We start from the raw sequence: 15,322 nt of genomic DNA on the forward strand, positions 1-15,322 counted from the left end.
TATATATGGATTAGGAGCTTATCATCATTTTAACATATCAAGAAATAAGAAATCACTAGAAACCAGTGATGATATAATTGAATATATCTCCGGTAAGGCATAAATATATGGCATGGAAGAAATGACAATTTCCAGGCAGGAATACAAACTCAAGCAAGTTTCTGGCAGAATTTGGCAAAATGTCTTGGGATCCTAAAAAAAAAAAAAAAAAGTACTCTAACTCTTTGATTTGGTAATTCCAGTCTCTAAAACGTCTAAGGAAATAATTGTTAACAAAAACAAATGTTTATTTACAAACATGTTCATTGCTTTTTTTTTACAAAAAAATAATAGCTAAAAACTGGATAATGCTTGATATTATTTTAAGTAAAAAAAAAAAAGCATTAGGATAGAGTTCCCTGGAGTCTCAGTGGGTGAAGGATCTGTCTTTTATTACTGCTGTGGCTTGGGTTTGATCCCTGGCCTGGGAATTTCCATATGCCTTGAGTGTGGGGGGAAAAAGAAGGCATTAGGAAGTTATATTTACATTTTAAGTTCAGCTATATAGAAAAATAATTTAGGAAAAAAAGTATGCCAAAATGTTAACCAATATTTATAACTGTTAGAAGAGAAAGCATATTAATAAAGTCAAGAATTGATATGTAATTTCAAGAAGGTAAGCCTGAGGCTAAAAGACAGTGGCTTGAAAAATACTGAATATAGGATTTCCTGTTGTGGCTCAGTGGTTAACAAACCTGACTAGTATCCATGAGTACAGGGTTTCAATCCTGGCCTCGCTCAGTGGGTTAAGCATCTAGTGTTGCCATGAGCTGTGGTGTAGGTTGCATATGCGGCTCAGATCCCAAGGTGCTGTGGCTGTGGTGTAGGCTGGCAGCTGCAGCTCTGATTTGACCCCTAGTCTAGAAACCTCCATATGCTGTGGGTGTGGCCTTAAAAAGACAAAAACAAACAAACAGGAAAAAAAATTAAATGTGGAATATACGGCAACATGTTTTTGAAATTACTCCTTATCAAAGTTTAATCTTGGTCTCCCTAATAGTCATGACATCTAGCCTTTGGCTGAATGCTTGTGGTTGCTTTACTCATGTATTTTAACATACTTAACTAAAAGGTTCTAACGATATCCAGGGCTAAAATAATTATTTTAATTACAAGACTTCTCAGATTTGGCATACAACTGACTATGCTAATCACCAAGTAATGTCCAAAATAAAGAGTGGAGGAGTTCCCTGGTGGCCTAGTGGTTAAGGATCCAGTCACTGCTGTGGTGTGGGTTTGATTCCTATTCCGAAAACTTCTGGATGCTGCAAATGTGGCCACCATGCCCCCACCCCCCGGCCAAAAAAAAAACAACAACAACAAAAAACCCCAAAGCAAACAAACCCAACCAAAGAGAAAATAAAAGAGTGGATCCTAACATATAGTTATAAGTAGCCACAAGTTGCTTGTGGTACACTTTAACACTGAAACAGAGCCAAACTGGGCATTTTACCATTGAAATAGATTACCAGGTAAAATACTTTAATCAAGTCTAGCATATTTGGACTTTTAAAATAAAATGGGAATAACAGTTTTGGTCTTGGTCATAAATGAAACCTCCAAGTATATGTTGTTTTTGGACTATACAGTCGCTCCTGGCTAGTGAAAATAAGAATCCTGGAGAAAGTGAACTTATTTTATTTGTATATGAGTTCTTAGTACTTAGCACATACAGATACATATTAAATGAATGAGAAGAAAATCTGTAATTTTCAGCATTATGTAAACTTCTGAAAAAGTAAAGAAGAATTGACTTGCAAAGGAATTTAATCAAAATATCTAAATGAGAATGATTATCATTAATATGAAGGAATTCAAACTTTTACAGTTAATGAAAATATTTATTCAAACCTAACTATAGTATAGTATCAAGCTGAGTTAAATAAACATTAACTGTGTGATATTTAGTTCCTTAGGAAGAGACCACTTGCCACATCATAAAAATTTATTACAACATATATTTCTGCTGTAAGGTTCAGCAATTAAGATGTGATGTCCACATTGAGAAATGTTGTTAGAGTAGGATGAATTTAGTTTTTTAAAGGCCTAGTAGAAAAAATGGTTGAGGAAAATGACTTTGAAATACACTGAAGTGTAGGAAAGACCCTTAATATATTGATATTTAACAAAACAGCACTTAAGAGAACATACTTTAATATCTAGGCACAACTGGTCAAGTATGAATTATAATTTCTATTCTTAAAGGTTTAAACCATTTCTTCAACTTGACTGATTTGTGTGAGTCTAATACAGAGAAGGCACCTCTTTCATTCTCAAGGACTTTTTGAGAGTAACTATAATATATAAGGGGCACAGAGACAACACACTGTATCTGAGTACAGATATATTTAACATAGCCCACTTTAGGAGAAGCTAAATAAAAACAGAAAATTATGATTTATCTTTTTACATCTTATGATGGACATGGCTTTCTAAAAGGTCAACAGAAGATAATCCTCCCCACAAGCTTAACATAGAACACAAGAATTAAATTAAATGTGCATTGGTCACTACTATTGTAAAACATTCTATTAATTAGTGCAATTCTTTAAATCCCCAGTATTTAGGGGAAAAGTATATACATACCAAGAAGTCTCAACTACCACATAACCAAACTTTTTATGGCTCAACAGTCTAAATGCTTTAAGTTCTGTAAAAGATCTTAAAAGTTATAGACAAAAGAATGGAACACTCAAATGGTTTACAAAATTCTCTCTTTAAAACAGAGACCAGAAGAAACAGTTAAAGTGTAAAAGTTTTGGAATATAATCTTCACTGCAATTATAAGAAAGGGTGGTTAAGTATTCACTCTGGAAAAAAAACCAAATTGTTAACTTCTGGTTACTTTATTACCATTTGAGTTCTGGATACTTTATTACTTTTGTACTAATTAGTTGTTATGTCTTTAAATGTCTTGTTGGACAGTTACTAAAGGCAATTTATAAGGAAAAGCATAATTTTCCCACACAAAGTGAGAAACTATTCCAGAAGAATAAGCATCAGAATTAGAGATCCTTAAGTAAAAAAACACAGTGTAAGAACATTAGATTGATTTAACCTCTATTTCAACAAAATTTACACAGTATTTACAATATGCAATTGTCAAAGCTATACAGTTTTGCAGACTGGGTTTACTTACATTTCTGCAAATTTTTTTTTCCAAAATAAAAATATACCAGGTAATCTATTTACAAACTAGGAAGCTGCTTCAGAAACAGCACAATTTAGAAATAAAGTGAAATTTTAGTACAATGAAACAAAGTGCAGGTCATGCTTTCAGATTCTATCAATATCTCATTCCCTACACTCATAATAGTTTAAGGAATAGAAGTTATAAATAGCTACTGTTCTCATATTTCAGAATATTTACTCATCATAATGCAATGACAACAAAAATTTGTCCACATCCATTCCAGCTGGAAATGAACTGGGTAGCTTCTTTTTCTGTCAAAACAAAAACAAAAATCAAAAGAAAAAAAGAGAAAAAAGAAAAAATAAACCTAAGTTAACATATTGAACTCAAACAAGGTCAAAAAGCTCACTTTCTTATTAATTCATGTATAACCATAAATTGGTTACTTTCATATATACTAAATTTTTAATCAAAACTTTTTTAGTTCATTAGAATCTTAGTTATACAGAGAAGTAGAGACAACTTTTTATAAATCCAAGGTTAATAAAATACACTTCAATGGTACTTCATCATTATTTTGGAGCATAAGACATTATAAAATTCAGAGTGTATGAATGCTGAATGAGACAAGTCAGAACATGCTTTTTATAAGGTAGTCACTACTGCTGAACCATAAACCCTAGACAGCTTTACTAAGATTTTAAGAGTAACAGTTACTTTTCAAGTTCCAAACATTTAATATATACTAGGCACTTTACAAACATGACATTTAGCTCTCATAGCCATTGGTAAGATGTGTGGTAACCTCATGTGAAATGATGCAGCTGAGATTCAGGTTATGGACTTAAAAACGGTCACAGAACCAATAAAGAGGAGATGCAGGGTTCAACCCAAGCTTCTATGGCAGCAAAGGCAAGATTCTTTCCCTGATACCATACTTCCTCCAACGACATGTTTTTTTTTTTCTTTGGTCAAGTCTGCAGCATGTGGAAATTCCAGGCCAGGAATCGAACCTGCGCCACGGCTATAACCAGAGCCACAGCAGTGGCAATGCTGGATCCTTAACCTGCTGAGCCACAAGGGAACTCCCTCTCTATGACATTTTAAACCTTTCATTCAACCCACTTACTAAGTGGCTAAACAAACTTATGGAAAATGGCTTTAATTTGTCAATGATAATCCTATATTTCCTTCCTATAGATAACTATAGTTAAAGAAAAGACAGGTAAATTTAGTTTTTATACTGCTCCAACACATTAACATGCATTAAGAGTCTATGCAAGAGATGGCAGGACGTATGAAAAAAACGCCAAGATGGAAGAGTTGCAAAGTAGTTTTCACTTAATAATTCCACATACAACAGTGGCTTCCCAATTTCTCATGTGTTATATATGTCACTCTCCCTGCTAAAACTTGGGTTCCTACCATGACAGAAACAAATCTCCTTTTCCCAAGGAAGATTTTTATAAATAAATGCCTTAGCAGTTTTGAAAATGCTATGTTTCACCTGGACAACTTCTGAGTAATACACTGGCTGAGAGACACTGCTACAGAGTGTATTTTATCAAAACTCAAAGCTGTCTTGACCATAATGTTCAGTTAGGTAGCAATGGCAAACAATGATGAGATCTCTACTCTGAGCACTGAAGGAAGGGAAAGGTGTGGTTCTAAAATTAACTTTCAAACTTGCCTTAATTTTCTTCTTTTTCATTGGTATTGAAGAATTTGCAAGACTTCTATTAGAAGTACGGGAGTTTCGCTCGCGCTCATCTAATTCCTCAATTTTCCGCTTTTTTGTGGTGCTCCTTGAAGATGCCCTAAACTGCTGTGTATTGTCTTTTAGAGGAGTTGTCGAAGTAGTCCTGGAGATGGCTGCTCTGGACAGAATCATTAATGTATGTGCAGCCATGCTTACACTGTTTTCACTCCCCGTTTCACTGGCAGGGCTGCAGGCGGGCACATCTGGGGTGACAGGAGGGACCATTACTTTGGGTGTGCTACTGTCTTCACCAAAACGCCGACTACAAGGGACTTTGATACCATCCGTAGGTTCTTCCTTATGTTTCTCCCCTGCACCGGAGCCAGGTGTCCGGGGTACAGGTAAATCAGTACTGTCGGCGAGTCTATTTCCTGGGCTATGCCACTGAATATCTTGTAACATTTCTGTGCTATGCTTGGTGAGTGGGTTAATCAAAGAACTGGCAGACCTGGTTTGTTCTTGTTTTAAATCCTTCACAGGTACACCTACTGAAGTGACATTTTTATTGTTTGAGGGTGTGCCTTGTTTTCTGCTTAGCTCTTGCAGTGAAACTACTGTTTTCTCATTCCGTACACCCCCGTTTTGCTGCCCATTAGACAATTTTGAAGTCTCTGGATTTTTCTGCCTTTCCATATCACTGCATAACTCATTCTCCTTATTAGCTGTTGCTTTATGCAAAGATTCAAGTACAATTTCTGTTGGTGAAACTTTCTTTTCTGACTGCGTTTCTTTTATGGTGGTATGTCGGCTAATGGCAGTTTCTGACTTAGATAAAATCTTAGGCACTGGAGGTTTTTCTCTCTCTCTTTTGAGAGCATTATTGGAAGGGGGTTTTAAGGTGGAGGACACAATCGGTGAGTCAAGATTAGAAAATGAAATGTCATCCTTTTCTTTGTTTTGGGACACCATCTTATGGTTTGTCCCTTGTTTATTTTCCACAGTAGAAGTAGTGGTATCAAAACAGAGCACACGTCTGTGGCTTTCAAATGGTTTGCTTGTTGGAACTATACTTTCTACTGAGAAGGGAACTGTGATTTCTTCCAATTTTTTTCCAAGATCTGTGGCCATATTCGTGTCAGAAACTTCAGTTCTATAAGAAAACAAATTTTTTTAGTAACAAAGAAATTCTTTATGTTTTTTACTTGAGCATTCAAATAATCAATGAAAGAAACTACTTTCATGCTCACCTTTGTGCATGACATGCAACTAAATGACTTGATGAATCCACCGAATTATTTACCTGTTTTCCTGGAATTATAAATAAGCTAATTAGAAAAGAAAAACATTCCTGAAAGTATATTTCTCTAAAAGAAAATGCAACAGATCACAATATCAGACATCATGAGACAAAATTTAAGCCATAGTTAGTGTACAGATGAAATACTTTCACACACTGGGTTTAAAAAGCAGTTTTGTAATATATACAAGATGGTCATACATCCATTTTACTAAGGAAATACAAACATGGAGCGAATGACTTGCTTCAACTGCAGACAAACATGAATCCAGTCTTTGGATCTACAGATTATAATGATCAATGCAGCAATTAAGGCTACTACTTAAATCCAAAAAGTTACTTAAGAAAGCAATATGGGAATTCCCACAGTGGCTCTCAGCAGGTTAAGAACCCGACAGCGTCTGTGAGGATGTGGGTTCAATCCCTGGCCTCACTCAGTGGGTTACAGATCTGGTGTTGCCACAAGCTGTGGTGCAGGTCGCATATGCTGCTCGAATCCAGTGTTGCTGCGGCCTGCAGCTGCAGCTCGAATCTGACCCCTAGTCCAGGAATTTTCATATAATGCAGGTGTCACCATAAAAAGCAAAAAAAAAAAAAAAAAAAAAAAGAAAGCAATACATTATGTCTATTTAAAAATCCTGCCCATTTATCTGTTTTTTGTTGTTGTTGGTTTTTTTTTTTTTTTTTTTCTTTTCAGAGCCACAGGTGTGGAATATGGAAGTTCTCAGGCTAGGGGTGGAATCGGAGCTACAGCTGCCAGCCTATACCGCAGCTATAGCAACGCAGGATCTGAGCTGCATCTGTGACCTTGGCCACAACTCACAGCAATGCCAGATCCTTTAATCCACTGAGCAAGGCCTGGGATTGAACCCACATCCTCATGGATCCTAGTTGGGTCTGCTACCCCAGAGCCGCGATGGGAACTCCCCATTTAACTGTTATAGGTGCAAATCTATGTCACTCAGAGCACGTGGCCTGGAGTTTTAATAGCTGTTTTTTCATTTCTATGGAGTTATGTGTTTATGTGGAAAGGCAGCAAGATATGAAGCTAGAAAGGAAAGCAAAAATGAGATCACAAAGGACCTTGTGTATTATGCAAATAGTTTTATAAAGAATCCTTTTTTTAAATAGGGAAAATGCATGAATAAATTTTTTTTTTTAGGAAGTCACTAAGCAATGTAGAAGATGAACTAGACAAGAAAACTGGACAAAGGAACTCTAGTGAGATAATATATAAATATTCCAGATGAGAGATGATGAAGGTCTTAAGAGACAGTATGGGCATGTGCATAAATATGAAGAGTAAATCAGGAATAAATGGTAATATTAACAAGAGGGGAAAAGTAGACCAAGGAGGTTTTTGAGGAAGAAGAGGTGACATTTAGATATAAAGAGTATGAAAATCTTGGAGTTCCCGTTGTGGCTCAGTGGTTAATGAATCCGACTAGTAACCATGACATTGCGGGTTCTATCCCTGGTCTTGCCCAGTGGGTTGAGGATCCAGCGTTGCCGTGAGCTATGGTGTAGGCCAGCAGCTGTAGCTCTGATTAGACCTCTAGCCCGGGAACCTCCATATGCCGTGGAAGCGGCCCTAGAAAAGGCAAAAGGACAAAAAAAAAAAAAAAAAAAAAAGAGTATGAAAATTGTAAGTTATATAATATTAGGAGAGAAGCTTGGTTAGTGGTGGCTTGAGAAGCCACCAATAGTGTCAACTGTTAAGAGGGCAGTAAAGTAAGCTAAGGATGGAAAGCGTTCAATGCATATGACAGTATTAGGAGGCCACAATGACTTTTAAGAGGTTCAGTGGACACATAAGAAAGGACAATAATATGAATGAAGGAGCAACAGAAGATAGAGGGACTAGGGATAGAGGGCTGGCAGGTGGGACAAACCTAAAGGAATGGTAGGAATAGTCTCTGTGTCTGTAGTTGGACAGGTAGAAGGAAGGAGCCAAAAAAGAACACTTGAGGAATTCCTGTTGTGGCTCGACGGTTAATGAACCCGACCAGTATCCATGAGGACTCGGTTAGATCCCTGGCCTCTATCAGTGGGTTAAGGATCCCTCGTTGCTTTGGCTGTGGTGTAGGCCAGCAGCTACAGCTCTGATTTGAGCCCTAGCCTGGGAACCTCCATACACTGCGGGTTTGGCCCTAAAAAGAAAAAAAAAAAGAAAAGTTGAAGATACACAGGAGACAGAATCTAGAGCACAGGTAGGCTGTATTAACCTTGGAAAGACTGAGATAACTATTCCTCTAAGAAATAAGAGAAAAGGGAAGGATGGTTTTAGTTAGATGAACAGGTACGTACTAAATGGGAGTGATGTGAGAAAAGAGGGTTTACTACTGATAAGCTGGGAGACAAAATCATTAGCCTAGAATGAGGAAGGTGGTGACTGGTGAGATTTGAGAAGAGCTGTAAAAGTTTGAAATAACATGAAAGAGGAATGCTTCTCCCAAAGGAGATAGACAATTTTTTTTTTTTCATTTTTAGGGCCGCACCCGCAGCATATGGAGGTTCCATAACCCACTGAGTGAGGCCAGGGATTGATCCTGCAACCTCATGGTTCCTGGTCGGGTTTGTTGATCGCTGAGCCGCAGTGGGAACTCTGAGATAAGTAGATAATTTAAATGACTGCTATGTGGCAGTGAGGGTAAGAAAACTTTGTGTTATGAAATGGTACTAATTCTAAAGTAATGCTAAGAAGCCCAGGTGTAAAGGCAGAGAACTGGTTGGCTGACAAATCCAGGCAGGGCTGGAGAGTATTAAGTGGCTATGGGAGAAGAATGTGAATATGAGTATTGAGAAAAGTGGCTGATGTGGTGGACTGTGGGGTCAAGGCTGGATTAGCAAGGAAATGAATCTAGAAAGGAAGGGAAAGTGCAGGTGCAGATAAGTAATATGAGCTCACACTGGTTGAAGACAGATTCAAGGGATACATGGAAATGAACAAGTATTTTGAGGGACGTTACTGGCCTTTAAAAATTGTATAGGTCTAGTAACAATTAGTGAAAAACTGGAGGTGAAGCTATGGGAGAGATTGCCTGAAGTAAAGATAAAGACTTAGAATTGAAAGAGGTCAAAAATTCTGAGGGTTAAGGGTGTTGTTAGGTTAACAACTTGGGCATTTTGTCCCCCATAGAGATGGAAAAGTCTGAGGAAGAGAAGTTTGAGAACTTGGTTCAATGATCATCAAGGCCCTGAATGAAAAATTTTGTACTGCTTTGTATAAGTTACCTTTTGTTGAACTAAAATCTTTAATTTTTTTTTTTTTTCTTATTGGTTTTTTCAGGGCTGCACCCACAGCACATGGAGGTTCCCAGGCTAGGGGTTGAATCGGAGCTGTAACTGCCGGCCTCCACCACAGCCACAGCAGCACCAAATCCAAGCCACGTCTGGGACCTACACCACAGCTCACAGCACCGCCAGATCCTTAACCCACTGAGTGAGGCCAGGGACCGAATCCGAATCTGCGTCCTAATGGATGCTAGTTGGGTTTGTTAACTGCTGAGCCACAACGGGAACCCCATAAAATCTTAATTTTGGAGTAGTTAGTATTATCAAATTTTCCCCTTTACCAATTAGCTTTCCTCCTAAAAGCAATCCTTTAAAGACTTTCCTTGTAGTGCAGAGGGCTAAGAATCCAGCTTTGTCACCACAATAGCTCAGGTAGCTACTGTGGCACAGGTTCTATCCCTGGCTCTGGAATTTCCATATGCTGTAGGTATGGCCACACACACACACACACCAGTCCTTTTATCTCAGTGGTATTAGGATATTCTCTTACATTTTCTTTTATTGTTTCATTATTTTGCTTTTCACCTTTTCCCCTCTGTAATACATACACTAACCAATAAAATTTCATTTATTAAACAGTCCACCCTGTCCCTTCTGATTTGTGATGTTGCCTTTCCTCCTACAAATGCATGGTCTCTTTCTAAATTCTAATTTGATCCATTTATATTTTTTAAAAAAACTACTGCAAAAAAACTATAAGCAAAGCTTGGACAATCACACTTGTGGTATTACTGCAAACAAATGAGTACACAGACATAAAGCTGACATGAATGTACTTGGAAATGTACCTGTACAAGGCTTGTTTCTTAGTCCCTGAGTCTTCTGAGATTTTGGAGGGATGGGGAACTGCGGGATACTTCTGTTGCATACAGGTGCTGTCAAAGGCATATGAAGGACCTAGAAGAGAAGAAGCCATTAGTTATACTATATTTGAAAAGTGGCAAGGAGACATTTCCGGTTCCTAGATGTTACCTGCCGAGGAGGAGCTGAAAATGTATTTCCATTCTGTCCAACCACAGATACAGGGATCATTCCCACTATTCCTTGAAGTACAGGTTGGACTGGAGAAGCAATTATAATGGCAGACCCTAAAGAAAAAAAAAAAAAATATATATATATATTCTCAATAATAATTTCTCGTAAATACAAGATACCAAAATAATTATTAATTTATAATAAATTCTGTAAAATTAGTCTTTCTTATACAATCTACTCTCCTTTAAAAAAATTAACTTAGGGACAATAGCAAGGCTAACAAACTAAGAAAAAGTCAATCTGAATACTAAAGTAGTCTTATGGCATTGTTAAGGTACATATCATGATTAAGGAGTTCCCGTTGTGGCTCTTCAGAAATGAATCTGACTAGCATCCCTGAGGATTCAGGGTTGATCCCTGGCCTTGCCTAGTGGGTTAAAGATCTAGTGTTGCCATGAGCTATGGTGTAGGTTGCAGACACGGCTCGGATCCTGTGTTGCTGTGGCTGTGGTGTAGGCCAGTGGCTACAGCTGATTTGACGCCTAGCCTGGGAATCTCCATGTGCCTCAGGTACAGCTCTAAAAAGACAAAAAACAAAAAACAAAAAAAACACCATGATTAAGCATAAGACCTTACAGCCAGGGGATCATATTACAGTTGTACCTTGATTCCTCTAGAAAGAACAGTGAAGTGAAATTGATTAAAAAATTGGTAGTACAAGTTTTGAGTCTGAATCTTTTACCAGAAAATTAGGGTCTTAACTGAATACTGACAGTCCAAAACCTGCTCAATGGTATTTGTCAAGCAGGGCCCAGATAAATGAACAACCAGTCAAAACTATGAAGGAAAAAACAGTGTTTAAATGGAGAAGTCAATAACATAGTCTATGGCTATCATAATTTAACCCTGCCCTATAAATGAATCTTTTCTTCATAAATTCATTAACTGCTCCTGTCTTTCATAAACACATACCTCAGTCTCTCAAATACTTACCTACACTTGTGCTGCTTAAGAGTCCCTTCCTTTTACTCCAAATACTACCTTATTTCTCTAAGCTTTAGCTCAAGTCCCACATTTTCTGTCAATTCTGACTCTTCCTTTATTTTTAATTCAATGAATTTTATTACACTTATAGTTGTACGACCATCATCACAACTTATGACTCTTCCTTTAATTGATGATATTTAATTTGATTTTACTGTATGCCTAAATTAAAAAAAAAAGAGAGGGGGGAAAGGAGCTTGGGAATCAAATATATGAGGAAGTGTAGATGAATGTACCATAAACTCTATCTTTGAGGGACATATAAGAACAGCATCTATGACAGGCATGTCAATCACTACCTACCTATAAAACAGTATGTAATAAACGCCACTAGTGCTCCTATAAAGAAAGAATTCTAAAGACAGGGATCAATTCTCAAAGGTGAAGACAGTGAGAAATTCAAATTGTGTCGTAAAAGACTCTCTGAATAGGTAATAAATTCCTTGAGAAGTAAGCTATTTAAAAGTTATTTAAGAAAATTTAATAGTTATTCAATAAAATGAAAAAATAGCTATTTAAGAAAATCCTGGGAGTTCCCTGGTAGACTAGTAGTTAGGATTTAGTGCTTTCACTGCTGTGGCCCAGGTTCAATCCCCGGTCTGGTAACTGTGATCCCACACCAAGCAACTGCACACTGTGGCCAAAAACACAAACACATGGAGTTTCCATTGTGGCTCAGCGGAAAGGATTCTGACTAGTATCTATGAGGATGCAGGTTCGATTCCTGGCCTTGATCACTGGGTTAAGGATCTGGCGTTGCCGTTAGCTGTGGTATAGGTCAAAGAGGCAGCTTGGATCTGGTGTTGCTGTGGCTATGGTGTAGGCCAGCAGCTATAGCTCCTATTCAACCCCCAGCCTGGGAACCTCCATATGCTGCGGGTGTGGGCCTAAAAAGATGAAAAAAAGAAAAGAAAAAAAAAACACCCACATAACACAACTCCCACAATACTGGTTTTAGTAGTTAGATGGTTATTTGATGAATCGGTCTCCCCCCACCCCCCACTTTTTTGTAGCTTAGTCATGGATTGAAAACTACAGAAAGAAAAAAAAAATGTCTGAACTTTTTCTTAGACTGTTTATCCATGATTTATTATCTTCAAGCCAGGAACTGCACACACAAGAGAAATTAGATCCCATTCCAGAGAAACAATCTTCAATATGTTCTTAAAATTACCTTGTGAAAAGCTGGGTGACACAGCCTGGTTGACAGCAAATACACTATTTGACCTTGGTGGTGTCTGTAACTGAGGTGGAGGAGGTTGAGCAGTGACAGGTGCAGAAGTTCCAGGCAATACCACAACATTTGACTGGCTGACAGTTGTTCCTAAGGCTGTTGGATCAGTTACACAGGTAGCTATCAGAATGTTATTTGAATTGCCAAAAGTTGTGCTTGTAGCTGGCATCAACTGTATGAATCCTCCATCCTTGGAAACACAGGGTGTAACACTGGCTGAAAGAGCAATACTGTCTTCATTCTGAGTTTTGTTTACTGTAGAGTCTTCAGGTTTGAGTGCTAAAAGGCTCTGTTCCACTGAGGCCGAATCCCCAATTCCTTCAGCAGATGAGACAGCACCTGTGGTTTCTTCTGAGGACAGGCATTTAACTAATTCTGCATTTCTGGAAGGTGATTTTGCAGGAGAAGATAAAATTATAGTTGGCAAGTTTTCTCCACTGATACTGGAAACAGCACTGTTAAGTTCATTATCTGAGGAAACAAATGGATCATCACTGATGATGATTTTGAGAGAGACAATATTTGATGCATCTATCTCTGCTGAGTTGTCGCTAGCAGATTTATCAGTAGTATTTTGGGACTCAGGGTGAGAATCTCTCATTGAAGAACACACAGATTCTGAAGGAAGAGAATGTCTATCTTCTACAGGATTATCTTCTGGAGCTATCAATGTAACGTCCTCACAGTTACTTTCACCTAAAGAGATAAAAATACTATCTCCATCTTCTTTTACAGAAGATGAAGGCTTTTGTGAATCCAAAGCAACTTTCTCACACTTGGAAGGCTGAGTTTCATGTTCTGTATGATTTAACTCAACAGATGATGGATCATTAGATGGTAGTTTAACTGAAGATACTGAATCTCCAAGTTGAATTTCTTTTTGTTCAGATACACTTAAACCTGAACTTTCAACAGACACAGGCAATATTTTACTTGGAAGTGAAGAATTATCTTGGCAATCTGAAAGCTGCTGTGATGCAACTGCTAACACATTATTAACTTCAGTTTTACTTGGGTGAATTTCTCGAGAATCTGGTGACTTGGAGGCATGGAAAGTAGTTGTAAGTCTTCTTGTATCATCAGACCTTTCACAAAATTGACTTTTTTTAGATGGCTTTCCAGTTAATGGAATATTTTGGGATAAAAGTTGAGAAGTTTTCCCAGAAAGAACCAAATTTTCATTGTTAGTTTCACCACCAAGGGAAACAAATGAAGTCATCGGTGTATCAGACTGATCAGGCTGTAATCGAGATTCATTCTGCACATTTGGGGGCAAAGAATTCTTTTCAACTTCCAGAGTCATTTCAGTTTCAGTGGACATCTGACTGGCATATAATTCAGCACAATGCTGATTACATTCAGCATTGGAATTTATTCTTTGGTTAAAATCATTCAAATTAGGCACAGACTCAAAGGTCATATCAAGGTTACATTTCTGTTCAGTAGGTACAACTGTTTTAAAGGCCTTTTTCTGGATGCTAGAGTCTATCTGGGAAAAATGTTCTTGGTCTTCCTGTCTAAGCTCATCATGATTGCTGCCATTCTTCAAAGTATTTGATGTGTCTTCATTTTGATAGGATGTACAAAAGGGGGGCTGGCCAGACTGATCATCTGCAAAATATTATAATGGTAGAGAGATATGGTGAGTATGTGACAACTTCTGAGGTAGGTTTTGCAGTAAAAAAACTATTTTCTTTCTTTCTTTTTTTTTTTGTTTACAACCACAGCATATGGAAGTTCCCCAGGATACACGTCAAATTGGAGCTGCAGCTGTAGGCCTACACCACAGCCACAGCAACATCAATCTGAACCACATCTACGGGATGCAGCAGCTCTGATTCTACCCCTAGCTTGGGAACTTCCATGTGCCATGGGTGCGGCCCTAAAAAAGAAAAAAAAAAAAAAAGAAAGAAAAGAAAGGAAAATAATACTGGGAAAACTGTAGAAAAATGTATATCAACTAGCATATAATTCTCTTAATGTGACACTGATGAAATATGGGATATAGAGCACATGTGAAATTCTTATTGTGGAGAAATTAGTGAAAATTATATCCAGACCACATAAATTCAGAGGTAGTCCTTTTCCACAAAGTAGGAAGGCTTTCTGAGAAAATGAGATTTCAAATCTCACTTTGTGCAGGGTGGAGCTTATCTGAAGCACAAACTTCTACATAAAACATATATGAGAAAGACACATCTTACTACAATTCAGCCTAGGAAGAAATGGAGAATTGGGCTCGGATACAGGCAAAAGATTCAAAGTGGGAATGTAGTCTAAGATATTCCAAAACTAGCTTTCTGAAGACGTGACATGAAGCTTGGAAGCCATTATGTGAAACAAGCCACTGAAGGAGTTGGAAGGGGTAATGGCATTTAAGAATCGATAAGCAGAAAAGATTATTTTGACATAGCTTTGTGGCATACAGAAAATAGATACAGGTGGTACTAAATATGCATAAAGTTTAGCGAGTTTGAGATGCTAGGACTATTTTTGACTTGAGAGATGCTATGTGGGTATTTGATTATAATTCAATGACTTTACATTTTTATAGTGTACTCTTATTTCACAAAAATGAAATTTTAAAAAAAACTTGGCAAATATTAT

The 15,322-nt window shown here is 37.6% G+C and overlaps 1 protein-coding gene across 8 annotated transcripts in view; it reads right to left on the minus strand.

Annotated features, from left to right (window-relative positions):
• Positions 1 to 1,661: 1,661 nt before the first annotated feature.
• Positions 1,662 to 15,322, minus strand: part of NPAT (nuclear protein, coactivator of histone transcription) — a 65,761-nt gene continuing 52,100 nt past the window's right edge. For 5 of the 8 annotated variants that reach the window (XM_084975949.1, XM_021062743.2, XM_084975948.1 and 2 more), the window contains 6 exons: positions 12,656 to 14,326; positions 10,435 to 10,550; positions 10,251 to 10,359; positions 6,119 to 6,179; positions 4,863 to 6,021; positions 1,662 to 3,483 (listed from right to left, as the gene is read on the minus strand). In XM_084975949.1, the coding sequence (XP_084832075.1) occupies positions 3,406 to 3,483; positions 4,863 to 6,021; positions 6,119 to 6,179; positions 10,251 to 10,359; positions 10,435 to 10,550; positions 12,656 to 14,326 (3,194 nt within the window). In that variant the 3' untranslated portion in view covers positions 1,662 to 3,405. Of the gene's footprint in view, positions 3,484 to 4,862; positions 6,022 to 6,118; positions 6,180 to 10,250; positions 10,360 to 10,434; positions 11,644 to 12,655; positions 14,327 to 15,322 lie in introns of those variants that run through there. The other 3 variants (XR_014815178.1, XR_014815177.1, XR_014815176.1) reach the window with 1 other exon arrangement.

The sequence above is a fragment of the Sus scrofa genome, chromosome 9, assembly GCF_054392235.1.
Source record: "Sus scrofa isolate SSC_HxYL_T2T_F1_AM1 chromosome 9, Sscrofa_HxYL_maternal_Yorkshire_Landrace_v2.0, whole genome shotgun sequence".
NCBI lineage: Eukaryota > Metazoa > Chordata > Mammalia > Artiodactyla > Suidae > Sus > Sus scrofa.